The 26,410-nt window shown below is 49.6% G+C and overlaps 2 protein-coding genes across 7 annotated transcripts; both read right to left on the bottom strand.

Moving 5' to 3' along the window:
• Positions 1-1,061: 1,061 nt before the first annotated feature.
• LOC115048287 (zinc finger MIZ domain-containing protein 2-like) lies at positions 1,062-7,831 on the bottom strand. Of its 4 annotated transcripts, none has more exons than XM_029509639.1 (21): positions 7,434-7,831; positions 5,916-6,005; positions 5,710-5,824; positions 5,427-5,635; positions 5,186-5,342; positions 4,761-5,003; positions 4,526-4,685; positions 4,304-4,422; positions 4,136-4,228; positions 3,860-4,049; positions 3,597-3,738; positions 3,432-3,512; positions 3,202-3,352; positions 3,015-3,120; positions 2,784-2,941; positions 2,559-2,626; positions 2,401-2,469; positions 2,037-2,332; positions 1,845-1,959; positions 1,429-1,630; positions 1,062-1,345 (listed from the first exon to the last, which is right to left on the bottom strand). In XM_029509639.1, exons 2-21 carry the CDS (start codon positions 5,963-5,965, stop codon positions 1,238-1,240), a joined length of 2,832 nt encoding a protein of 943 aa, XP_029365499.1. In that variant the 5' UTR covers positions 5,966-6,005; positions 7,434-7,831; the 3' UTR covers positions 1,062-1,237. The 4 variants fall into 4 exon arrangements, with proteins under 4 accessions (XP_029365499.1, XP_029365496.1, XP_029365497.1 ...); XM_029509636.1 differs by having other exon boundaries at positions 1,429-1,626; positions 1,787-1,959; positions 3,202-3,333; positions 3,434-3,512; XM_029509637.1 differs by having other exon boundaries at positions 1,429-1,626; positions 1,787-1,959; positions 3,202-3,333; positions 3,434-3,512; positions 4,526-4,661.
• Positions 7,832-8,932: 1,101 nt separating this feature from the next.
• Positions 8,933-26,087, bottom strand: ogdha (oxoglutarate dehydrogenase a). Of its 3 annotated transcripts, XM_029509633.1 has the most exons (24): positions 25,977-26,087; positions 23,852-24,227; positions 21,808-21,984; positions 20,266-20,368; positions 18,214-18,258; positions 14,991-15,106; positions 14,709-14,863; positions 14,472-14,618; positions 14,297-14,387; positions 13,612-13,791; positions 13,072-13,200; positions 12,815-12,994; positions 12,588-12,740; positions 12,324-12,426; positions 12,089-12,217; positions 11,862-12,012; positions 11,665-11,792; positions 11,398-11,576; positions 11,250-11,321; positions 11,053-11,178; positions 10,765-10,837; positions 10,528-10,691; positions 10,291-10,445; positions 8,933-10,210 (listed from the first exon to the last, which is right to left on the bottom strand). In XM_029509633.1, exons 2-24 carry the CDS (start codon positions 24,089-24,091, stop codon positions 10,090-10,092), a joined length of 3,117 nt encoding a protein of 1,038 aa, XP_029365493.1. In that variant the 5' UTR covers positions 24,092-24,227; positions 25,977-26,087; the 3' UTR covers positions 8,933-10,089. The 3 variants fall into 3 exon arrangements, with proteins under 3 accessions (XP_029365493.1, XP_029365495.1, XP_029365494.1); XM_029509635.1 differs by lacking the exons at positions 18,214-18,258; positions 20,266-20,368 and adding an exon at positions 20,712-20,805; XM_029509634.1 differs by lacking the exon at positions 18,214-18,258.
• Between the last annotated feature and the right edge of the window lie 323 nt (positions 26,088-26,410).

Genomic DNA, 26,410 nt, shown 5'->3' with positions numbered 1-26,410 from the left:
AAATTACAAAGGTTATTATCGTTATTAGCATCATTATTGAATCATACAGAGTGATCATGTAAAGGTTCATCTGGTCCAGAAGATTCTGGACTCACTGGGACATGGAGACACCACAACTGTCTGGACTCTAGTCACTTTACGACATACAGAATAATGATGAGGAGGATGAAGGTGAACTCTTCTTTATTATCACATATACAAGCTGAGGCTCCGTTTCCAGGCCATGACCCAAAAAGTGATTCCTGTTAGGTCACACCTCCTCCTGTTGGCTTCCCCTCAGTGTGGGTGGAGTTTAAACTCTTCTAAGGAGGAGGAGCTTGGATCAACGTGACGTCAGCGTGAGGTCGGTTTTATCTTCATGTTTCACTTCAGCTTGTGACAGTCGACTTTACACTGATCCACGGGTGCCGACGCTGGCAGGTACAGCTCAGTCTGAAGACGTCCACATCTGCAGAACTTCTGTTGGAGCTCTCAGTAAAATACCTACCAGCTGAGAAGCATAAAAACACTTCTGTTGGACTGTGAATGTTATAAAAGCCAGAGTCTCTCTGTTTCTGTCGCTTTAATGAGAAAGGAAAAATTACAGCTGTTCACGTCCTGTCAGTACTGAACACACGGATGTTTGGGTAAATGTTCACGTGGAGCTGCAGTGAAGATCACGTGAACCTGAACCCACGTGAAGTGACACTGAACAGAGGAGCAACAGTTCAGATCAAATTCTTCCACAAAGACACTTAAACATGTTTAAAAGGTGCATCTGTTTCTGTCGCACTGCCTTCTGTGTCTGAGGTGACCAACAGAAAAAGATCATCTTCAGCTATTGATGCTAAACTGGACCAGAAAGCTCCCGGTTTTAAAGGACCGTCGTGATGGAACGAACTGAACCTGTCCTGAAGGAGCTGGATCAGTGAAGATGATGATCTGCGATAAAAACACTCACTTCAAATATGTTGAGCGGTGGAGCCATCGACTCCGACTGGGAATGAAGGATGAAGCATCAAAATACAGTTTCAGAGAATAATAAAAAAAAACCAAACAAAACAATAAAATAAAGTTCATAGTCACACATCAAAGAGGCTTCATATTTAAAAGTTTTTTTTTGTTTTGTTCCATTCCCTCTGATTGGTCCATCCTGACAGTGGTGGTCGACAGGACCGACACTCATGATGGAGGACAGGGAGAGAAGAGAGTTTGTATTTTACATTAAAGTTGGTTTGAATTCACCAGGTGTGTGTGTTCAGTTGTTCTCAAACAGGGACAGCAGGTCATCGTTGTTGTTGCTCGGGAGGTCTGGAGGTCCGAGGTAAGACAGCAACTCGTCCGGGTTGGTGAGCTCAGGAAGTAGCTGCAGCGACAGACATGTTCCGGCCGTTAGCGTCCGACAGACAACAAAATGAAAAACAGCAGCTGATCTGAAGCGCCACTTACATCCAGAGAAGGTTCTGGAACATCTGCAGACCCCCCAAGCCCAAAGGAGCCGTCGCCTTGGAGACGGGGATTCTGGTTGCTACGCTGCATCATCTGGTTGCTGCCCCCCAGTTGGGAGTTGCCATGGAGACCCTGTGACTGCTGCTGGGAGAGAGGAGCACCATGGGAAGTTGAGTCCAAATGCCCCGAGACCGGCATCTGAGTGGGGGAGGAGAGGAGGGACAAGGGACGAAGGAAGGAAGAGAGGGAGACAAAGGAAGAATTAAAGGAGAAGGATGGAGGAGATCATCAGAAGGAAAGGAGAGAATCTCAACTGGCTCCAACCCAGTTTGACGATGATGAAGATGAGGCACTGTACCTGTCCAGCCAGCGGGTGAGGGGGGGGTTTGTCAGGCGTGAGGAGGGCACTGGAGAGCTCAGACTGGTAAGACAGAGGGGGGGGGCCGGGGGAGGAGAAGTCCCCCCCCACCCCCGCAGTCCCAGGACTGGTGAAGTCAGAGAAGCTGCCGGACTGAGCTGGATAGGACGGAGCTGACGGAGAGATCAATACATCGATTATCGATCAGCCACCAACCTGAGGGACAGAAAAAGCCCCTCCCCCTCCATACCTGGTCCGGGGTAGTCAGGTGTGTTACTGCTGTTGCTGCTCCCCCCTGCAGGCATGGAGGGGTAGGGCATCGGGGAGGATGAAGAGGAGGGGGCCGCTGAGGAGGAAGAGGAGGGGGCGGGGCCAAGTGACGCTATCATCTCCATGACACTGGGCAGGACCATGTGACTCGGGCTGAGAGTTCTGCAGCGTTTCAGCACGGGCCCGTCGGACTCCTCCTTCACATGCAGGTCCGGCTTCACTGGGACCGGCTTCCAGCTGCAGACCGGATCGATGGTGATCTCCTCGTACTCTGAGCTGGGGGGTTCATTTAAGTCAGATACAAACAGGACCGGGACAACAACCACTGAAATAAAGTTTCTTACTTTTGAACATAGATGAGGATTCCCAGCATGTACTGATCCACCTCCAGGCCTTCCAACAGAGCTGTTTTACTGTGCGCACACACACACACACACACAGGTTAACACAGGGGCTATTAGGCTTCTTCTTCACAGTGTGTGTTTGTGTGTTTGTTGCATACTTGCACACAGGGCATCTCCAGGTTCCTCTCTCACAGTTGAGCTGCAGGTACGACTCCAGGTCAAAACACTGTGGACATACAAACACTTTTGTCACGGAAACACAATGACAGGAGTGACTGCTGAGGTCTCCATGGCGACCAGGATGTCAGCATGTGTGTGGGGCAGATGACTTTTCACCCACATGCAGCCCAGATTCCATCATAGATTGGCTGGTGACCTCTGACCTGTATGTGTCTGCAGTCGTGACCTCTGGCGGGTAGCTGGATGCGGCGGAAAGTGATGGGACATTTTAATGACACTCTGATGGCGGTCTGCTCCACGCCATCCTCTCCGTTTAACCCAGGGGTCCCAGGGATCGAACCGCTGCTGAAGTTCCTTTTGACTGACAATAAGAGCTGAGATTAGCACAGTTCTGGATGAGGTCAAAGGTCAGAGGTCAGAAGTGAGGGGCTCACTCTTGGTAACGCAGTGCTCTGCAGGAAGCAGCCTCTTCTTCATCAGACCCTGCAGCACCGACCGAACCGATGGACGATGGACCAGCTGGAGGACGAACAGGTGAGACTGCGGGGGGGCGGGGCTAACATTAGTCCCGAGGACAGTGACAGCGGGCGTGTTTGTGTGTGTAATGTGGTGTGTCCTTACGCAGCAGCATGCGGTCACAGTGATCTGGATGGTGTTTCTGCCCGGCTGACACACCTGCTTCAGGTACAAGGGCTTATGGGAAGTTTTGTTGTCGCCTCGCTCGATAGTGAGAGGAGTTGCATTCACACTGACCTGGAGGGGCGGGGCAGATGAAAACAAACACAAGACACCTCAGAAGAAAGAAAAAAAAGAAAAAAGAAAACAGGAGCGAGGAAAATGATAAAGGTCGAACCTGGACGGAGGCGGGCCAGTTAGTGTTCATCTGACGGTCTTCATGGTGGTAACACTTAAACTGGAGCTCCAGGTCCGGTCTGAGACAGACACACACACACACACACACACACACTGAATATGTGCTCACAACCGTCTCTGACTCAGAAAGACCTGGTCCTCACCTCATGATGAGCGTCTTGTAGACAGAGTCCCTCAGCTGGAAGACGTGGTTGCTCACAGCCAGGTTGTGCTCTAACCTGAACGGCTCCAGGACGACACCGTCACGAACCGGGAAGGTCAACCGCAGGTCGTCACTGGGGTTACCTGTGAAGAGGAAGTGACTGTGATGACTCAGGTAACAAAACAGAGGTCACAGATCATGTTTTATTCTGGTTCATATCATTGATTATTGATTATTTTGTTCTCTGATCAGATTGTGTGTTACCTGTAGAAGGGGGCGGGGCCAGGGTGGCCATGTTGGGTTTGATGTCAGGCAGGAAGGAAGAGGGCGTTGGCTTAATGTCGCTGTTTCCAGGCGACATGTAGGGCGGAGCCATGGAACTGCTGGGGGTGATGGGAGGGGTCGGGTTACCTGGGACGGGGGAGGAGGGGTAACCTGGCAACCCTCGACCAGGCTGAGAGATAGAGAGAGAGAGAGAGAGAGAGACACATAAAACTCAGTATTGTTGCATCTGAAGTCTGGATCTGATCTGGATCTTACCCCAGATGGTTGGTTGAAGGAGTTGTAAACGCCACCGCCACCTGTTGTCAGAGAGTTTAAGCTGCCACCACTCTGACCGTTAAACTGGTCCTGCTGCTCAAACACACAACAGTGTCAGACATGATTCAGGTCACATGACTCCTGCAGCTGGAACTGATTGGCACTCACCTTGTAGTACTGAGAGTTGGGAGGTGCAGAGGGGGGGTACTGTGGGAGGGACATCTTATGGCTCTGATAGGACGGGGAGGAGCCTGAGCGCTGGGGGGCAGGGCCTGGTCCTCCTGGACCTGCAGGGGAACATCAACAGATGGAAAAATAATCTGGTGACTGAAACAGGAAGCTGCGACTGACATTAACACGTTATTACCATACGTTTCAAGATCACCTTACCTGGGTGGTACTGCATGTTGGGTCCAGAGTATGGGCCGGGCCCAGCATGACCACCTCCACCTGAACCTGCCATTGAGCCCCCGGCGCCACCAGGACCGGACATGACGTTCACATTGGAACCAACAGGGACACCGTACTGCTGAGACATTCCCGGAAAAGACTGAGGGATGAGAGCGAGTGAGTAAGGAGCTCAGAACTCATCGGACCTCATCGGACCTCAGCTCATCAAACTCACCTCAGAGTTGTAGGGCCGTTTGAGGCCCTGCTGGGGCCTCAGGTGGCCCTGCTGTGGTCCAGGACCGTAGTTTGGGTGCTGAGGGACCCTCTGCGGGCCCCCTCCAGGTCCATACATGGGGCCTATTGATGGGGGACCCCTGGTAGGACCCGGTCCAGGGCCCATTCCTCCAGGAGCCATGCCAGGGGGGCCACGGGGGCCAGAGTGAGCCATGAACTGGTTGTTATAGGCTGGACCCCCCATCTGGAAAATATCACATAAGCCTCAGTGACATCGAAGTCATGGACACTTCCTGTGTGACGTTCAGGGACTGAACTTTGACATAAGACCAGAAAGGAAACAGGAAATGGGACCGTGTTGACATTCACTGTTGGGTCAGTGATTTCAGATTTACATTTGTCTGACCCCAGTGACCCCCTCTTTACCTGTCCATAGTTCATCTCCTGGTTTTGTTTCTCCTGGATGGCAGCTACGGTTGCAGTGGCGGTGGCGGTTGCTGTGGCAGCAGCAGCAGCGACGGCAGCAGCAGCAGCTTGTGTGAAGTCAGCTGACCCTCTAGAGGCTCCAGGATTTGACGGGTAGCTGCATGGGCAGACAGAGTCACACTGGTTCAAAACCAATCCTGATCAATCATCAGAGCTTTATCCGATCACACAAAGCACTCACCTCCCTGTGTACCCCCCCGGTCCTCCGGCGTAACCCCCTGGCGTCCGGCTGTACATGCCCTGGTTCACGTAGCCTTTGCCCGGCTCTCCGTAGCCCTGCTGGCCCATGTAACCACCAGGCCCTCCAGCCATACTTGGACCCCCGGGGCCCTGCATCATGGGCCCTCCGCCTGGGTTGGCCCCTGGCCCCATCACCCCTCCACCCAGACCCTGACAAACAGAAACACGCGTCACATCTGCAAACATCTGCTCTGTGCTCTTCACCAACCTCACAAATTTCATACCTGGCTGGCCGAGGGATTGGTCAAGCCCCAGACGGTGGTAACCACGGAGAGGGATCCTGTGGGCTGATTGGTGGGCTGCTGCCAGCTGGAGGGGTCATAAGGGTACGAGCCGTCGCTGATGGGTTAGGGTCAAAGGTCACATGATGTCACTCAACAGACACATGCTTTGTGTAGTTGTTGCATGATAATGAAGTGTGTGTGTATACCTGTGTGGGTTGTTGGCCAGTCCCGCCTTCATCTGGTTCAGAGGGTTCATGGTGGACGGGGATCACTGGGGTCCAGACAGAGACAGACTCCTGCAGGCAGACAGACAGACACATGACGTATCTCAATCACTGACTACATTTCCCATCAGCCCCTCAACACAGGCAATTTAACAGACAACCAGTCTCTCACTGTGCAAACTCATTTCACTGAATTATTTGGGAAAATATAGATTTACAGAAAAACAGAACTATGTAATGTTCAGTTCATAACAAAAACCCACAATGCCTTGCAAAGTTATCGTCTTAGAATTCACTAGTTTTGCCTCTGAAATGGTTTGTAAGGGACTGGTTCAGACCATGTGACCCGGTCTATGAAGTCTGGACCAGCTCAGAAACCGATCCTCCGCTCAGACAGGCTGAGCTGCTGATTCAATGTGATGTCGTTAATAAAACCATCTCAAGTTTCGCGCCTCGCTGCCACACAGCAGACCAGGCTGCTTGGTACTGCCTAACTGACCAGGACCAGACGTACTGATCTGTCGGTCACATGACACAAACAGGAAGAGAAAATATTCAAACAGCAGAGCTCCAAAAAGTGAGGCCAATTAAAGTGTCACACTTCCTGGATGTGATGTCATCAGCTCCATCATCTTCATCACCAGCCTGAAGTTGGAGAAGATGGCCTAACAGAGATTCAGCTGTAAATGAGTGTGGCGTGAACAGCGATGAAGTCTCAGTTTGTCTTTCTTCTGTTGCCTCCAACCTAAAATCAGTTACAAACCCTTAGATGGTGAGCAGCAGGTCATGTGACAGGAAGTGAGCCGGTTCGGTGTCTTTACCTTCAAACTCACGCCGACCTCCTCCGAACCGCGTGCACGAGACACACGCACGCGCCGTGCAATAACATTGTGTCTGAATCAGTTTAAAAATGACGGAATGAGCCGGGCCGTGACGTCACGGTGTCCCCTGCGCGGACCTCCGGAGTCCGAACCGCCGACAAAATGACAGAGACGGGAGACATCTTGGGATTCGGTGGAGGCTAATGCTAATGCTAAAATGCTAACGGCCAGGCTGGCTGCGCTCCGCGGCCGATCAGGCTGCTCCTGCTGCGGTCAGCTCCGCTGCTAGCCCTAGCCTTAGCATGCTAACCAGACCGCGTGTAAACGGTCCAAAATAACCGGCAGAACGGCGATTTAAAAACGGTCATAAACCGGAGACACGGGGCCGATGTGGGGAACAGCCCGCCGTTAGTGAAGGTATCCCCCCTCGGCAGCTCGGACCGAGCCGGCCGGGAGCCTCGCTCAGCGGGCTGTGACAATGGAATGCTCCGAGGCTAACAGCTAGCCACCAGATAGCTCCTGCCTCCGGCTCAAACAGTCGCTTTCTGTCGGGGAACCGTCGGCTCTCCGCCGGGCAGCCGCTCCGGGGCTCCACGGCCGAACCTCCGGGAAGAAAAACACACAACCGGAATAACCGGACGGCGGCCACCGGAGCCGGTTTATCCGGGAGCCCACCTACCTCCTCTACTTCCCCAGTGTCCGAGCCCTGTTCCGGGGCTCCGGGGCATCAAGGACCGGGCACACCTGAAGTCCACCCCCACCGGAGAGCCCGCTAAAAGGCACAGAAAACCCGAAAATGTCCCGCTGAAATCCTCCGGAGGCCGAGATCCAGCCAGCAGCCCCGGCTCCGGGAGCTAGCTCTCCCTGCTGCCGGCCTCTGCGTCTGATTATCCGGCTTCAGGGGACAACACCATCCCCCGCAGCTCCGGCTCCTTCCACACTCCGACGAACCGGAATGAACCAGGACGAACCGGACCAGAACCACCGAGCTCCGGTTAATGAGGACAAGCCGCCGCCGCCGCTCCTCCGTGGATCCTCTGCATCTCTGCTGCCGGTCGGACTGAAACCAGCAGGTCGGACCGGAGAACTGCAGAGAGGGGGGGGGAGGAGAGGAGGAGGGGGGGGGGGGGGTGGAGGAGGAGGAGGAGGAGGAGGAGAGGAGAAGGGGAAGGAGGGGGGTGGAGGAGGAGAAGGAGGAGGGGGGTGGAGGAGGAGGAGGAGGAGAGGAGGAGGGGAAGGAGGGGGGTGGAGGAGGAGGAGGAGGAGAGGAGGAGGGGGGGGGGTGGAGGAGGAGGGGGGGGGTGGAGGAGGAGGAGGAGGAGGAGGAGGAGGAGAGGAGGAGGAGGAGAGGAGGAGAAGGAGGAGGGGGGGCATCCACCACAGACCGGACCGGACCGGTTCCAGCAGTCCCAGTAAACTCTCGCTGTGATTCAGACTTAGACCGGTCTGTAGATCTGTAGATTACAGATCAGTAACCAGATGGATCGCGGTATTTCAATTATTGGTTGATGTTCCAACACCCCTGAATCCTACATTTCCCATAATGCACCTGGCCATCCTCTCCTCGTAGCAGCCCTGCTGCCTGGTAACCAACACAGAATGGATGTCAGATGACATCACCGTGACATCACAGAGATCGGTTTTTTTTCCGATTCCGCCATGAGCTTCATGTGCTTGACCTGAGCCGCTGTTACCATGGCAACTGGACGCACACGCGCACACACCTGTGGCAGTGAGGTTTCATTCACTGCTAAGGAGGGATGAAACAAAGGGAGCTAGGACACAGGACACAGAGAAAGTGAGGGAAGGAAGCTGTAGCTCCTCTGATGTCCAGCAGGCGTCACTGTGACGTTTGAGCTGCTGCTCATTCACCTTACCGATACCAAACCCATCAGATGTTCGAGGTCCATCTGGTCTCGGATCGTAAACCAGGTAACAACACTGAGAAGGCTGTTGGTTCTTGAAACCACAAACTTCACAATAAAAGCCTGAAGAAGTTAAATTATGGACCTTTAATATAAAAAAGTCATAACTTTTTTGTATTATGTAAGCTATGAAGGTCAATTTAAAACTAAATCCAGCTGGGAAATTCCAAATTGCACCTGAAGGGAACATGTTAGAAAGTATTGGTGTTGTCAGTGAAGATTAATCCTCCAATCAGGACAGAAGAAGATTTTCAGTACATAGTTTTCTTTATTGAATGAAGTAAAATAATGAAGAGAATTTCATCCCCTATTATGAAAATAAATAAATCATTCTTTGTCTCACAGGAGCCAGAACACCTGCAGCTGATTCACCTTCTGCTGTCGTTTCATTCGTTTGTTTTCCTGCTGACAGAGTTCATTCAGCTGCTCGACACCAAAAACAATAAAAACATGAGCCGCTCCGGTCCAGTTTTGGCACGGGGGGTGGGGGTGGGGGGGGGAGGGAGAGAGAGAGAGAGAGAGAGAAGCCGAGGGGTAAAATCATCATCTTCAGCAGTGTATTTGGTCGAGTTTATGAACACCACCATTTTATTCCCCAAGCACCCCTTCAACATAAAAGACAAGTAAAATTAAATCTCAGCGTGCCAATTAAGCGTTGCCATGGTGACTAATTACAAACTTTTGTTGACGAGAAATCACACCCGCTGAAAGGCAAGAAAACCTCCATCTGCTGTAGTGATACAATCCTGCACCATTGGTTTTCAATAGGGAGTGCTAACGATGCTAACGAGACATTCAAGAAGAAAAACAAAAAGCACTAACAGGAGATGGTGTTGGAGTCGGGATGAGAAGTGATGAGGATGAGAAAAGAAAGGAGGAAGAGTCACTGTGTTCTGAACCGTTTGCTCTGTAACAACGCTGACCTGCCGGAAGAGTGTGTCTGTGTGTGTGTGTGAGGACGGAGGAAGGTGTGTGTTGAGAGGTCAAGGGGTCATTAAGGTTCGTCTTCTTTTTCCATAAAATAACTTTCCCTGCTGCTCAGACTCAGAAGCTTCTGGAACTGCAGCTCTCAGAGTTTAAAATTAGATTTTTTCCAGCTGCAATTCAAACTCTAGAAACCGAAAACAAACAGAATTCAGTCAATACCAAATTCATGTGCTAACGCTGCACGTTGGATTTGATATTTTTATCCTCATCAGTATTTTTGTCACCTGAACGAACCCTGCCCTCAATTCACCATGTGGACAGCCAAGTGTGTTAAACTGATTGATAGATACACTACGTGTGTACTGTGTGTACTTCTGACCACATGGTGCTCTCAGACTGTGTGTGTGTTGATGCTGCCATCTGTGTGTGATTTGAATGCAGTTGGGTGGGGGTGGGGTGGGGGGGCTCCTCCCTGCTGCAGGTTTACTGCTGATCTTTGAATGCGTCCAGGTCAAAGGCCGTGTCCAGGAAACGGCGCAGCTCCATCAGGTGAGTGTTCTTGTTTCCTGTTGCCGGGGCGGCGGCCGGCTCCCTGCCAGCATACCTGACACACAGAGACGAAAGCCGGTAAAGGTGAGCACCTGTTCCTCAGTGATGTCACAGTGACACGTCGATGATAGTTACCAGACAGGCTTGGCTCTCTGGATGGTGGTCCTGATGCGAGGCTTCACGTAGTCATAGTAACCCTGGTTCTTGTGCTCCTCCTGACACCACACCAAGTCAGCATTGGCAAAACGCTCTGACTCCGCCTTCACCTGGTCGAACGGGAATGGAGACAACTGGGAGGAGAGAGAGGGAGAGGTTTGTGCGTCTCTGTCCCTGTAAGTCTCTCTGTGTGTATCTGTGTGTGTCTGTGAGTACCTGCTCTATGCGAGCGATGGCCACGTTGTCGTCCATCCCTCTGTTCTTCCTCTCTTTGGTCAGCTCATAATAAACCTTCCCAGTGCAGAAGATCAGCCTCTTCACCTCCTCTGGACGCCCCGCCGCTGAGCCCCCCTCTGGGATCAGCCTCTGGAAGTGCGTCCCTGCAGGGGAGGTCAGCCTCAATCAGCAACAGCAGCAACAACGACAAGGACGAAAAAGACAGGACAAGGTTACCTGGCATCATTTCGTCAAAGCTGGATCTGGCCTCTGGGTGACGCAGCAGAGACTTGGGAGTGAAGATGATGAGCTGACGGTAGAAGAAAGATCGGATCAAGACCCGAACCTGAACCAGACTCTGATCAAGACCTGACCATGTGACGATCATGGATCAGGGTCAGAAACAGCAGCTGAGCTGATCGTCACTTCCTCCTGTGATTGACTGATCGTTAGTGTCCTGTATCGGACCGGACCAGGACCAGAGGGGTGTGTGTGTGTGTGTGTGTGTCTGTCTGTCTGTCTTACGGGCTTCCTGAAGGGAAGTAGAATCTGTCGTCTGAGAACATGGAAGTAGTTTCCAGGAGAAGAGCAATTCACCACAATCCAGTTACAGTCGTACAGCTGACGAACTGCAAAGTCATCTGTGATGTTCTGAGAGACAAGAAGGAGACGATCTGAATAAACTGTGTGCGCGTGTGTGTGTGTGTGCGCACGCGTCTTACTGGCATGACGTCTGGATCGTCGTTGCACATCTGAAGGAATCTCTCTGGACGAGCTGAAGAATGTTCTGGACCCTGAAAACAAAACCAGCTAACATTAGACCCTGAGGCTCACCTGAGTGTGTGCGTGCGTGCGTGCGTGCGGTCTCACCATGCCCTCCATGCCGTGCGGCAGCAGCAGCACGATGCCGTTCTGGCGGACCCACTTGGCCTGACCCGGACAGATGAACTGGTCTATGATGCACTGCGCCGTGTTGTGGAAGTCTCCGAACTGAGCTTCCCACAGGATCAGAGCGTTCGGACTCGCCATCGCAAAACCCAACTCGAAGCCTGGAGACACAGGAGGGACGTGACCGATCCACAGAGATGGACTCAACAAAAACCTGTTCAAATGAAATCCCCTGGACCCGACACTGACCCAGGACTCCGTACTCGGACAGCGAGCTGTTGCAGACGGTGTATGGCGCCTGGTCGGGGGACAGGTGGTTCATGGGAATACAGGTCCTCTTGTCCACGTTCTGGTCGTGGAGGACGTGGTGACGGTGGCTAAAAGAGACAAACTGCATCAGCAGCAGGATTTGGACGGTGTGTCGGTTCAGAAGGCTGACTGTTTACCTGAAGGTGCCTCGCTCCACGTCCTGTCCCGACAGTCTGATGTGGATTCCCTCCTTCAGCAGCGATCCAAAGGCCATGTACTCCCCCAGAGCCCAGTCCACGGTCCGGTTACGAACCATCTCACCTCGGCCCTTCAGGATACGGCTCAGACCTGAAACGGTGACATCAGTTGTCAGGGACCTGAACCGTTGGGACGCAGCATCAGATGGCGTCAGATGGCGTCAGACCTCCATGGATGGTGAAATCCTCCACAGGGACCGACGACGCCACCTGTCCGATTTGGTTCAGGTTCTCCTCGGTCAGACCGGTGGAGGGGCAGCTCATGGACTTCGGCTGTCCGTCCAGGGTGAAAAAACCTGAGGACAACAGATCAACACGTCAACGACCTCAGACCAGACCTTGATCCAGACCTGAGGCCACCAGCAGGACCTCAGATCAGGCTCCTGAGCTGAAGATCCTCACCGGGCCACGGGGAGTCCAGCCAGTGCTTGATGTGCAGGATTTTCTTGTCTTTGGAGCGAGTGTATGCCTCCTCGCAGATCTTATCATACTTGGCGATTTCCTCCTAAGAGTGACAGTGTGAGTGACAGATATCACCATGGAGACTCCACAGCCAGGTTTATTGACGTCTTTATCAATATGACATGATGTTTTTATTTACATCACATGACTAAAAGCAGGTTTGTTTTTACAGAAGTATCATCATGTTCAGTGTCTGTGTGTCACCTCGTACTCCTGCCGGCTCACTGCTCCCTCTGTGATCAGTTTCTCTGCATATTTCTGCAAAACAGGTTTCTGCTTCTTGATCTGTTTGTACATGAGCGGCTGAGTGAACATTGGCTCGTCCATCTCATTGTGGCCCATCCGGCGGTAACACACCTGCACACACACACACAGGTGTAAAGTAAGTGTGACTGTTCTCTGCAGAAGGTCTCTCAGATCTGGACACTCACCAGGTCGACCACCACGTCCTTGTGGAACGTGGCTCTCCACTCAGCTGCCACTTTGCAGACGTAGATCACGGCTTCGGGGTCGTCGGCGTTCACGTGGAAGATGGGAGCGTTGACAACTCGAGCCACATCGGTGGGATAGGGAGACGACCGAGCCATACGAGGGTCCGTGGTGAAACCGATCTGGAGACGGAACAACAGAAGGGTCCCAACTCCATCGCTTAGATGATCATCTGATTGTCTGATTGTGCGTTCGATACCTGGTTGTTGACGACAACGTGCACAGTGCCATGTGTGGTGTAGGACGGCAGGTCAGACAGGTGGAACGTTTCATAGACGATACCCTGACCTGCAAATGCAGCATCTCCATGGAGCAGGATGGACATCACCTACACACACAGTCTGCTTTCACTACTTACATCATTAAATCAGACATTTGTCAGATTAGGAGCCTGAAGCTTCATCTCTGTGTCATCAGTGATTCTGTAGTTTCAACAAATCTACCAGAGTGAGAAGACTGCTCACTCTGGTGGATTTCTGGTAGGTGAGAGTTTAAAAACAGAGTGGTTTAGGACCAATCAGGGACAAAAATGAATTAGAGGTTGAGAACCACTGCTGTAGAGGATCACGTTAGGACTCAAACTTCAAACAGCTGTAGACCCAGATTCCTATCCTGGATCAGACAAACCGTATGGCGTGTCTAAAAACTCATCACTTCTATTCATTAGTGTCACTGGACCAGTTCTTAGGAGTCAGAGCTGGATCAGGTCTGGAGGTCCTGGTGGTCTGCTTCTGCTCACCCTGTTCCCTTCATTGTCCCCGCAGTAGAACTGCTCGGCCTTGGTCTTGCCCTGGACCACGGGGTCCACGGCCTCCAGGTGAGAGGGGTTGGCCACCAGAGACAGAGTGATGTTCCTGTCTGTCACACGGTTGATACGACGGTGGTACATTCCCAGGTGATACTTGACATCTCCTGAGCCCTGAGGACAGAGACCACAGCAGATTCAGGTCCAGACTGAGTTTCCTCTGGAGGACCTTGTTTATAAAAACAGGATGGTCTGGGGATGGAGGTCTGGACTCCTGCAGGATTTATTCATGTTACTGAGATGGATTAGACTGTCTGTCCTGCAGCTGATCATTTATTCTCAAGTCAAATTAAAAAGTCAAGCTGAAAGAGGCTGTTTGTCATGTTCCTCTGAAGCTGAACCCAATTCCCATTTGTGCTGTCAACTTGTGACCACCTCACTTGGTTTGGTTCTTTTTATTCAGGTCCACAGAGACCAGAATAATTTGTTAGTTTCCAGATGTTGGTAGATAAAAGATGAAGTTTGATGCTGAACTCACTGACAGCTCAGTCAACAGGTAGTAATGCTAACGTTAGCCGTGTATCCATGTTAAACCCAGGGTGCTGCCTGAACGGGACGTGTGGTGTGATATGAACCGCGGGTTCGATCCCTGCAGCAGCAGAACGAGGACGCTTGTTACCTCGTCAGCAGCTTCCAGTTTGGAGTCAAACTGACAGAAAATCTGTTCCAGCTCTTTACGGATCACGTTGGCCAAAACGTTCAGACGACCCCTGACACACAGAGAGGTGGTGGTGAACAAACACACAAAAAAGCCTGCGTGTACGAGGGTGTTTGTGTGTCAGTGTGTGTGTTACCTGTGAGGCATGCCCATGATGATGTTCTCCACTCCGTTCTCCGACGATTTATCAATGATGGTTTTCAAAGCTGGAATCAGAGACTCACATCCCTCCAGACCAAAACGCTTCTCTGCAGACCACTTCTTCTGGAGGAACTCCTCAAACCTGAGGGCGCACACAGACACACACAGCACATTAGAACCACTGAATCTCATTGCCCATCACGGATGTATACCACTGTGTGGAGTTGTGTACCTGGTGGAGCGGACCATGCGGGCCAGCAGTGTCCTCTTCTCCTCCAGGGTGAACTGCATCACTCCTGGAGTCTCAAACTTCTGTCTGATCCACTGACACTGTTCCAGGTCGTTGATGAACATGAACTCTACCCCGATGTGTTGACAATACGCCATCTGACGCACAAGCACAACACAACAGTTTTAATGGCAGCAGGGGAGACCAGCAGGGTCTCTCCTGAAGGAGTAAAACCACCGACTGTCACAGGGCTGGAGCAGAGGATTCTGGGAGATAAACCTTTACCTCCAGGCGGCGGATGATCTCCTTCAGAGGGAGTGCACTCTCTGACCCTCCAATGAAGGTCGTGGTGGGCAGGCGGAAAACCTTGTCCAGGTCTGAGTCGTCCAGGCCGTAGAAACCTGCAGGTTCCCATGATGCACCATGAGACAGGCGGAGAGAGGAGGAAAAAAAAAAAAAAAAAAAAAAAGAGAATGAAGGATGGGGGAACCAGAGAAACACACAAACAGGTCTCAGACAACATGCAGATGAGAGTTAGTCATGAATGAAATAACACAACATGAAGAAGGAAGAAGAGGAAGAGTATTAGAGATAGAGCAGGACCAGAAGGGGGGGGGGTGAGGTCCAGAGGAGGAAGATCAGTTGCCCCCACCCCCCCCCCCAAAAAAAAATAAAAATAAAAATAAAAATAAAAATAAAAATAAATATAAAAATAAATAAATAAATAAATAAATAAATAAATAAATAAATAAATAAATAAAAAGGGGAGAAGGGAAGAAAGACGTCAGATGATAACATCATCAGTTTCATTCATCACAGCAAACAGTCAGGACTGTAGTTTTCTTCTTCTCATTGTTTCTGTGCGTCTGAGCAGAAACGATACAGACACACACACACACCGCCCTGCTGTTGGTTTGTGTCTCGCTGACTGTTGAGGATCTCTGAAGACCAGCGTCCATGAACCTCCAGGGTCAAAGGGTGACAACGTGAGTTAGGGTCTCAGACTCAGAGGGTGGACACTGGTCTTCAGGTCAAATCCTGATCCGCCTTCGTCACAGAGCAGCTGATGTTTCCAGGCAACAGCAGGTTTGAGTCTTAGGAAGCCGCTGGTTGTTCAGAAACATCACAGCTCCACGAAACTGATGTGGTTTTTCTGCTCTTCTGTTTGAGTTAGCCTGAGACTTGGACTGGGATCAGGACTGGGATCAGGACTGGGATCAGCGGATAAAGGTTTAACAAGCTGGACCAGAGCTGTTCTGGACTAAAGGGATCCTGGTCTGGATGGCAGCAGGGTCTGATGACGCCGAGTTCACCAATCTGTGGTTACCAATCTGAAGGCTTACTGATGGGCCGTGTGGCAAAAAACTAATGTATCTATTAAATATAACAGTCTGAAACCCGAGTTCGTCCTGGCTTTTATTTTGAAATATTTACCTTTTCCCTCATGGTAACGTCGTTCTTCCAGGCTTCTCCTTTTTGAGTTCCCGTTTTTTATTTTGGTATTCTGATGACAGAAACAAAGAACTAACTTCTTGAAACTGAAGCTACTGACATCCTGAACTCAGAGCATCACTCAACCCAGAGACCCCATCAGTCCAGCTCTCAGCTCTGCTGCCACCCAGACGCAGCTCCAGACCTCTAGGCCTCCGATCAGCACTGGTCTCTATCTGGTTGTTTTTAAATCAAATACACACAGCAGCCATGACCACAGCAATGAGGGGTGAGCGGGAACACGAGACACAGTGAAGGATTATGGGAGTTGAATCAGTTATTTTATAACTTCAGATGGTTAGAGATGGAGATGTTACTGAGAGAGGGAGGGAGAGAGAGAGAGAGAGAGAGGGGAGAGAGGGAGGGGGGGAGAGGGAGAGGAGAGAGGGAGGGAGAGAGAGAGGGGGGGAGAGGGAGGGGAGGGGGAGGGAGAGAGAGAGAGAGAGAGAGGGGAGAGAGGGAGGGAGGGAGAGAGAGAGAGTGAGAGAGAGAGAAGGGGAGAGAGAGAGAGAGAGGGGGAGAGAGAGAGAGAGAGGGCGAGAGAGAGAGAGAGGGGGAGAGGGAGGGGAGGGAGAGAGAGAGACAGAGAGAGAGAGAGAGAGAGGGAGGAGAGGGAGGGAGAGAGAGAGAGAGAAGGGGAGAGAGGGAGGAGAGGGAGGGAGAGAGAGAGAGAGAAGGGGGAGAGAGAGAGAGAGAGAGAGAGAGAGAGTCATAAATTCATATCTGCGATGTTTTTGACTTCACTCGGCTGAAAAAGTCCCGGCTCCCTAAATCCAGTAAAAACTGCCTTTAAACTTCATGTTTCCTGACCCATTACAGGCTGACAGCTGGCTCAGCCAATCAGAAAGCTCACACCCTCTGACAAGCTGCAGAGACACACCGACAAGAGCTGGCCAATCATGATGCTGACAGACAACAGGCGGGACATTGGCCCCTGAACACCCTCAGCGTTCACCCCTCTGTGGGGGGGGGGGTCAAAAGGCGACACAGGCACAAACCAGTCTGTGAGGTTTACCGCTCTGTCTGCAGCCAACACTGAGCTGAGAGTGGCAGTCTGACTCTGAAACACACATCACACACTCAGTCCACATGTGTCTGTTTGTACAGCACCATACTTCCTGATCACTTCATTAGGAACACCTCACCTACCGAGCTGGAGCAGACCCCTGAACAACCAGGTGTTCCTAATAAACTGCTCAGTTTACTCCAGACAGGAATCCTGTTCCTTAAACACAACATGGTAGTCCTGCTGCTGTGCGTCTTCGTGTGTGTCTCCTGACGGTGCAGGACACCAGCTGCTTCATCGCTGGGATACAAACATGGAGCCTGCAGCAGGTCACATGACCAGGGTCACTTTTAAATCTGGACTGACACCTGTCCAAATGTACTAACGCACTGACTGATGGTCCTGATAACAGTTTTAATGTCCATGCTGTCCTTTAAATAAAATTAGAATGTCTACTCTTCAGAATTGTCAGTTTTTCCAACCACAGCTAAAAATAATTCTACTCCTGCTTGTAGACTCCACGTGAAGTTTCTAATCATCTATCAGAGACATTACGCACTGGGCCAGGTGCTATTAGCAGCTAGAAGCTAACAAAGCTACACAGAGCAGAGGTCAGAGGCTGAACATGCTGATCTGCAGTGTGTGGATTTCTGCTGGACGTCTCCTGTGGACTGAGGTCTTAGAGGGATATTTCACCAACATTACGGCACATTGTTCAGCAAACAGCTGCTGCTGTCTCAGACCACAGCTGAGTCCTCTCATCATGAGGAGACTGTTCACGTTTATATAAAGTTCTTATATTATTATATTGAAATATCCCTCCATCCTCCCTGTGGTGCAGAGACCTGGACAGGAGCTCAGGACGTCAGAAGCAGATCCAGCAGCACCTGGTTCTCACTTCCTGGACTTCCTGTGGAAGTAACCTGCATGGACAGCGGTTGGGACACTGATGGACTATTGGCTTGTCAGCCCTGCGCAGTGACATGTCAGCGTTGTCGTGGGTCTGCGTACCTCCTACCGTGAGGATTCTCAGTCTCTCCTTGAAAATGGCCACGTCTGGATGGGTCAGCAGCAGGGCAGCAGAGGAAGAGATACCCGGACACTGTTAGTGATGCACCACCGGTTCAAACCCCAACACCCACGGACATTTTAAACCACAACAAAAACTACTGCAGCTGAAAGACTAAAACATCAGCCCCGGCATCTGGACGTCTCCACCACCTTTTATTTGTCGTCAGATTAAGTTTGGTTTGGAGGATTCAGAGTGGTGGAGGAAACGGACAGATGGCCTGAACACCATGCTGAGTTTAAATAGCCCTCAATCAAGAAGCAACAGCACAGCCAAACCACACTGAGGGTTTCTCCAAACAAGAAGCCCTGCTGCACCAGGGACAGTATGAAATCCCAGAACAAAGATGTTTAAATACGGTCTGAGACCAAACATGATTAAAAATGCAGCTGGAGTCAGCTGCAGTAAAGAGGAGAAGGGACTGGATACAGAAAAACTGTCCCTTTAACTGGCTCAGTTCACTTCAGAGCAATGTAAGCTGAGCTCCTGATGTCAAACACACCACAAACATGAAGGATTATCTGAACACAGCCCATCTCCGTCTACAATGACGTGTTCATCAGCCTTTTCACTCACTATGGCTGATTATTTCAGCTGAGGCACAGACAGTTCAGACTTTGTGGCTCCAGAAAAATGTCAACATGAAAGGTCCAACTCAGATCTCATCTAATCTCATCACATTTCATGTGTGCGCATCTGTAGCTGTGGTTCAGTATCTGCTCCGAGGTTACGACCAATCAGAAGCAGGAAGCTTGTTAATTTGGAACATTACTTGACAGATCACTTTCATTAACAGTGGACACAGTCGAGTCAACAAACATCTCTACAGAAGCAAACACAGCCAGAGCTTTCCAAAAACAAACGACTGAGGCCTCAGAGCCAACCTGTCCAAGCAGAAACGCTGCAGAGCCACAGGCACTGAGCAAACAGCATGACGAAGCTGGTGTTAGCTGGCACCGAAAGAAACTCTTATTCTTTTTTTTGTCTGGATGAAATCTTAAGTTTTTATGCACTTTTAAAGTCTGATTTTTCTTTTCGAAAAAATTGGCAAACTGTCATCAAATTTCCTGCAGGGACAAACCAACAGAGATAGTTTATATTGTCTCTGTCCTGCTTCCCCAAATATTCACTACAGCACAAAATTCATATTTACCCCCCCTCTCAAAGTACTCCCAACAGCTCTGCACGTGTTTGGGTCGTTCTACAGCTGATCTGAAGTTTCTATCTTTATCTGATCAGGAGTTCTGCTTATTAATGATGAAAAATCAGCTCCAAATATCTGATTGTCTTTATTCTGTCAACACAATAAACTCAGAAACACACAGGACTGATCCAGAGACTCTCTGACTGGCTGTGACATCACCCACTGAAGCCAATAGAAGCACTGAGACCAAATGGCTGCCAAAATCAGAGTTTGTTAGAAAAAGCTTGGGAAGGGAGTTCAAATCATCAGGGAGAACTAACGCTGATGTTCAGGAGCGTCTTCACCCTGAAGAGTCAACGCTGTTGGTTTGTTCTGCACGGGAGACTTTGAGATAAAAGGCATTCAATACAGATTAAAACCAGGTTACGACACTTTAGGCCTGAATCTCTTGCTACACTTTCAATCCCATTAGCATTAAGAGGCTTTGATGGCAAACTGAGACCTGCTCTGTCCTCAGTGAGGAGGACGGCTCCAGCTTTCAGTTTCTCCAACAACATCTAGTGTTCATTTAAAGGACAAATTTAGGATGTGGTAGTTTCCAGACAAACTGAGGAATCTACGGACATAATCCAGAAATGTTTCTGCACCAGGAACTGAAGACTGTTGGTGTTCAGAAACATTCATCATATATGAGAACAAATCTAAGACTAAAAATTCCTGAATGTTCACAAGAATGTTGTACAACAAAGTTTGAGTGAAGACAGAGTTTCAGAGACAAACGGCCCAACTGGCGGTCAGATGCAGCAGCTGCACTAGAGGCAGACCAGGTTCATACAGGTTTGCTCCTCACCCAGCTTATCGGAGGAGGTGATAATGTCTGTGGGGACACACGAGTCCAGATCTGCGTCCATGATGCCGAGGGGGTCCAACTGGGCCACATGATGGCCTCGGATCTACAAGGGTGACAACAGTACAGAGCCCACCCGGGACAGGAGGAGGAGGAGGAGGAGGAGGAGGAGGAATGAACGAAATGAAGGAGAAAGTGAAGAGACGGAGAGATGAGGAGAAAACGAGATGCAACAGAATAAATGGAAGGGAGAGGTGAGTGGGTGAGAAGCATCGGAGCAAAGGATTGAGACAGAGAAAGGGAAAAGTGCAAAAAGGTCAACAGGAAATCAGGAAGAAAGAGAATAGCAGGGTGAGAGAAACAGGAGAAGGAGGAGAGAGGAAGGGTGGGAGGGAAAAGCAACATTAACACCACTGGCTGCATTTGGTTTTTTGTTGTGGCGTTCTCACCGACGTCCTGGAAGCCGGTATTGACCGGAGCAACATCAAAATTCACACAGCTGATTCCCAGAGGATCCAGCAGAGCATTGTGATGCCCGATCACCTAAACACACACACACACCTGGTTATCAAAACACACAGGTCAGGACAGACACCTGGAGGGCTTCACAGGTCCACAACCACGTGATGACAAGTCAGTGGGAACATCCAGTTACTGTTCCTGTAAAGTTCAGCAGTTTTCTGTTGATCTGAGGTACGGAAACACCTCAACTACGCCCGAACAGTGAGATCATGTGACATTAAAATGACCCACCTGACAAATGACAGTCACACAGCTCAGTGTCACTGGGATGTTCATTTATCATCTTACTGAAGTGATTCCATAAGTATAAAAGTATAAAAAACCTTAAATACTTAAGGAGAAGAGCTAAGGGTGTTTGGGTTAACTTTTTTAGTTTAAGGAAGTCTTACTTCATCCTTTAAGGAAAATTAAGGTCTTTTGTGCAAGAATTGAACTGCTTTTAAGGGAGTCCTTGAATATAAAACTAGCCGAATTATCATTTTCATTTCAATAATGACATCATCAACACGAGCCGCCACGACGAGCTTTGATAAAGACAAAAGATTTGGTTCGTGTGACCTGTGAAGACACCTCAAGATGACATCATCGATCAGGGTTTCTCAACCAGACCTCATGGAAGTTTGTGGAGCAGTTTAGTAAAGTTAAATGGAACTGTAATTACAAACAGAAACATCAGCAGCCAAATGAATCCATGAGGTTGAGAAACTCTACACCACAAAATGTCCAACATCTCACTTCAAAGAAGAATCATTCTAACAATGGAAATAGTGCAAATAAATCTGATTATCAAAAACTGCCACATTATCTTACTAAAGGAAAACAGTGACATTATCAGGGAACATGGACAAATAGAAATTAAATCAAATGCCATGATTCAGTTCCTAGTTGAGAATCTGACGTAATGACAAGATCACATCTTTCACTCTGAATTATCTTAACTCAAATGAATAGTTAAATAATAATATTATAGATATGAGTAGCAGACTGACAGGATCATGTGACCCCTTGTGGTTAGTCCTGTACCTGGTAGGCCCTGATCAGGGACTGGACTGCCAGGTGATCCTCAACCAGCTTCTCCACGTTGGGCTGAGCTCCAACCAGAGATGAGAGCTGAGGAGCTGCAGACAAACCCAGAGGAGACTGGTAGGCAGCACCGGGGGGAGCGCCGGCGTTAGCGTTACGGAAAAACACATCCCACGACTGGAGGGGAGGAGGACGAAGAAGAGAAAGGGTTGAGAAGAAAGGACACAAAATGAAAAACAAAGAACAACTTGCTGTTTCCAGCTCTTGTCTCAAACTCTAGACGACTTTGACTTAGATTTTCCCCAAACATTTTGGTTTCAAAAACCAAGATGTCTGACAGACAGATTATAAACTGGATGCTTCAGAAGGGCAGCTCACAAACTGATGGGAGGCAACAGGACAGGAAACATTCTGCCCCCCTCCCATCAGCACTCCGTCTGTCTGTGGTTATTCAGCTCGTAGTGGACTCGTGACTCTCAAACATCTCTATGAGCTGAGCTCAGCGAGACAAACACATCCAGATGTTCATTCATAACTGAGTTTCTAATGCTGACTCCTGCAGCTCAGTGCTCAGAGATTCATCACCACCATGAAGTTCAAATCAACAGTGAGGGAGGGGGCTCATATGTCATATGACAGATACAGAATGGGTCCTTTTTGGGGGGGTTTCGCACTTTTAGACTCACATTCAGTCTTCTCTGTATTTCATCTCTTTGTGTTTTTCATTTTTTGTAAGTCTCCTCGTACTCAGAATCAGCTGATTCTTTCCAACTCAGCAAAGACTGAAAACAAGAACTAAAAACAAACATTGAGCTTTTCCTCATTTTTTAGATAAACTACATTAAGCAAATGAGGAGAAGTTTATTGTGTTGACAAAATTAAGACAGTCAGATATTTAGAGCTGATTTTTCATCATTAATGAGCAGATCTCCTGATCAGATAAAGACAGAAACAACCCAAACATATGAGAGGAACCTTTCTTTGGTTATTGGAAAAAGAAAAAACACAAAGTGATGAAAATATGTGAGCCTTAGAGCATTAAGGAGAAAAAAAAAAACAATAAATCATCAAGGAGGAATAACAAGTCAGAGGGTAAAAACCAAAATGGATGTTAGATGAACTGAATCCTGGGAAAGTTGAAAAAGTTCAGGCCAATATTTGATCAAAAACAGTGATAGAGACATTCAGTATTCCATATTTTCATATCATCACTCTGATGTACAGTGTGTGCGTTCGTTCTGTGTTTTATTTGTCAGTTTGCTAAGCTACAACCAGAGAGTTCACACTGACCATTCATATTTGATCATTACATAACAACCGTGACACATAAAGTAAAACACACACACTTCGGTGCAGAACGTATTGCGTGAACCTCCATCCTCAAAATTGGCAGTCACATATAGTCTATTGTTTATTAGCCCTTCAGCTCAGGTGTGTTTAGCTGCCAGATAAAATTCATATTAAGACGTCACTAAAAGCTCCTGAGGCAGAAGGTAGGAGGATTAATTTTATTTTAAGTGCCAAAAACCATCTCAGTGTATTTTTCCATTCCCTCTCTGGAGCTGTTGGATCAACAGGCCAGTCAGCCAACCAGAATCCATTTATTCTACTTTATACTCTCTTGTTTCTCCTTTATAATAAAATACTCCATACTTTTTTGAACAAACAAACTCATTTTATGAGCAGTTACCATTTTTTAAACCAATTGTTGAAAGAAAATGATTATTTTTAAGTTTCTTGGTTCGTGAGATTTTCTTCTTCACTGAACAGAAACACTTTGATTTGTGACTTGACGGACAGGCCTGTGACGGGGTGTTGAAAATGTGCCCTCCTTCACTTTCTGTCTGCTCACCTAAACTCTGTCATACGGCCGAGCTTCTATTTTTAGCCTGCTCCTAAAATGTGATGGACACTCTGCCCTATAGGGGGTGCTTCCTCTCTGCACCGTCACCCACATGCATTTCTGCCATTTTCACACACACAGTCAAACCCAGGAGCTGCTGTTCTGGGGGCCAGGCCAGAAGGGGGCTCCACTGATCCTTACCTTGTGGACACTCTTGGGGTTCTCCAGCCAGGCGTAGTACATCTCCTCCACATAGTTGGAACTCGTCCCGTTCAGGAACGGCTCTGAGGCCACAGGTGCAGAGTAGCACCTGATTGGCTGAAATGTCCTTGCGCTGCCAGTGGAGGCAACTGTGATTGGCCGTTGCTGGCCTATAGTCTGAGCCGCCTGTGAGGCGGTGAGCGGGCGCAAACGCGCCGCGCAAGTCCTTAAACGATGCATAAGCAGTCCTTAAAGTGTCACACACACACAGTGGTGGTGGTCAGTCCGACAGGCTGGGCGTCCTCAGAACAAAGACAGGAAATAAAACTCCACCGAGAAGGATGAAGGAAACGTCCACTGTCCACTGGTCTGTCCACTGAGAGAGAGAGAGAGAGAGAGAGACACACACTGTGTTAGAGACAGAAGACCCCCATCCACATTATAAATTACTGTTTCCTGTCAGTGCGCTCAGGAATATCATGAGAACTGACACAAAATCCAGAACATTCTGACATCTCTACTTTGTCATTTGTCCGTCAGCCATCTTGGTTTTTTCAAACTAGTGGAAGACAAATTTGCAGAAGGAGTGAGGGGTGGGGCTGACCTGCTCTGTCTCAGCCCTAATTGGGTGGTACAGTCTGTCAATCACACAGTAGCTACGCCTCCTAAGTCATCCCCAGTTCAGGTGTTAACACACACAGAGGGTGGTTTCTGATGAAGATCAGCTCTAGAACAAACATGAAGGAACTTTTCTTTGGCCATCAGTTCGGTCCCACTGCTACTGCAGAGCCTGTTGACACCCGTCGGCCGATGGGTTAGCATGGAAACAGTCCCTGAAGATGGTCAGTTTGGACTTTATCAGGACCTGCAGCTCGAATTCCAGTGAAGCCCATACTGGAAGTGAACGCCACATGTGCGGCCCAGAGCTGCAGTGATTGGTCGATCAATCAGCAACTTTGTCCACAAGTTTAGTCCACCTCCACCCCCGTGACTGGGCTTCTTTGAGACTCTTTGGATTTTTGGCCCATTGGGCTTCCATCTGCTCAGAACCTGTTCCGAGTCCCTGGGAGCCAGAAGGAGGACGAAGGTGTCCCCCTGAGACACCACCAAATCCCTGAGAGCTCAGAATCTCTGCTGAGTCTCCCTGTGTCCCCCGTCTGTCTCATTGTCCCCCTGTCTGTCTCTGTCTCACTGTTTTGACCTTGTTGAGTCTCCCTGTGTCCCCGTCTGTCTCTGTCTCACTGTTTTGACCTTGTTGAGTCTCCCTTTGTCCCCAGTCTGTCTCATTGTCCCCCTGTCTGTCTCTGTCTCACTGTTTTGACCTTGTTGAGTCTCCCTGTGTCCCCCGTCTGTCTCATTGTCCCCCTGTCTGTCTCTGTCTCACTGTTTTGACCTTGTTGAGTCTCCCTGTGTCCCCCTGTCTGTCTCATTGTCCCCCTGTCTGTCTGTCTCACTGTTTTGACCTTGTTGAGTCTCCCTGCCTCCATTCTCAGTCCCTCAGACCGGCCCGGCCCACACCGGCCTGCCGCTGCTCCCGATTGGCTGTCTGAGAGAAATCCCGCCCAGAAACTGGACTCCGGGGGTTCTTATTGGCCGAGTTGTGTGTCAGTCACTCTGTCCTTTCACGAGTCATGAGTTACCGAAAATGACTGCCTGGTCCAAAACACGGTGAAATTCCGCCGATGGGAGTTTCTGCTGTCTGTCCTGAGTGGCTAGCTCCACAGCTAACGCGCTAAGGTCCCGTGTTAGCCGGCTAGCCTCTCCGATGTGTTCCTACTGTTCCTTCCCATTAGCACGTTGGGCCGGCGGCTAAACGCGCGTTAGCCGGTTTCACCTGATAAAGGTAACCTGGCGTTAAAATCAGACTTTTCCTTCCCCCAAGTGAATCCTAACGTCCTCCAGAAACCGACAGCTGGAGGAGTCCGGAGTCTGTCCGAGGACAAGGCCCCGGCGGTTAGTAACAAACCCTGTTAGCATGTTAGCTAACATGCTAGCAGGGTTTGTTTGGGCAGATCCCGTTAAACTTTTTTTTTTTTTTTAACGTTTACTCTCCAAACTCCCGCCCGATTGCGTGTCTGTGTGCGGGAGCAGAGCTCGGAGCTTTCCCCACTCTCCCCCTGCTGACCTGGAGAAACGCGTGTCCACGGCTCCCCTCTCGGCCGGCTCCCCGGATGTCCTTCGCCTCTGCCGGTCAGACGGTGACAGCTCGGAGCGCCGAGTCTGGAGCGAGGCCTGCGTGGAAGTGACGCAAGAGGATGACGTCATGGCGCACACAGGCAGGGGACGTAAGCGAAAATATAAAAATCTTAAGATGTGAAATAAAGAAAACATACAGGTCCAATTATCAAGATCAATAAGGCGACTTAAACATTTTTAACAAAGAAGAAACGTGAATGAAAACTTTCGTCGTCCTTTTGTGTGTGAAGCGGAATTTTAAAACCAGAATTAGTAAACAGGTTTATGACATCACGAGTAAGGAGCCACGACCACTAACGATGGACAGATTGACAGTCTAAATTTCATAAGGTAAAATACATATATTCATACATTTCTATTAAT

The sequence above is a fragment of the Echeneis naucrates genome, chromosome 9 (genome assembly GCF_900963305.1).
Source record: "Echeneis naucrates chromosome 9, fEcheNa1.1, whole genome shotgun sequence".
Taxonomy (NCBI): domain Eukaryota; kingdom Metazoa; phylum Chordata; class Actinopteri; order Carangiformes; family Echeneidae; genus Echeneis; species Echeneis naucrates.
The sequence above is the reverse complement of the archived record's forward strand: the minus strand, read 5'-3'. Positions and strand labels throughout refer to the sequence as shown.

What these genes read in the sequence shown, in the direction of transcription:
- ogdha (XM_029509633.1), bottom strand. Translation starts at nt 24,091, where the DNA reads ATGCATCGTTTAAGGACTTGCGCGGCGCGTTTGCGCCCGCTCACCGCC. An exon ending in GCTGGACTCCCCGTGGCCCG is followed by an intron (nt 12,218 to 12,323) that starts GTGAGGATCTTC and finishes TGTTGTCCTCAG; the next exon opens with GTTTTTTCACCCTGGACGGA. An exon ending in GTCCGAGTACGGAGTCCTGG is followed by an intron (nt 11,577 to 11,664) that starts GTCAGTGTCGGG and finishes CTGTGTCTCCAG; the next exon opens with GCTTCGAGTTGGGTTTTGCG.
- LOC115048287 (XM_029509636.1), bottom strand. Translation starts at nt 5,965, where the DNA reads ATGAACCCTCTGAACCAGATGAAGGCGGGACTGGCCAACAACCCACAC. An exon ending in CTGTGACCGCATGCTGCTGC is followed by an intron (nt 3,121 to 3,201) that starts GTAAGGACACAC and finishes GCCCCCCCGCAG; the next exon opens with TCTCACCTGTTCGTCCTCCA. An exon ending in ACGACTGCAGACACATACAG is followed by an intron (nt 2,627 to 2,783) that starts GTCAGAGGTCAC and finishes GTATGTCCACAG; the next exon opens with TGTTTTGACCTGGAGTCGTA.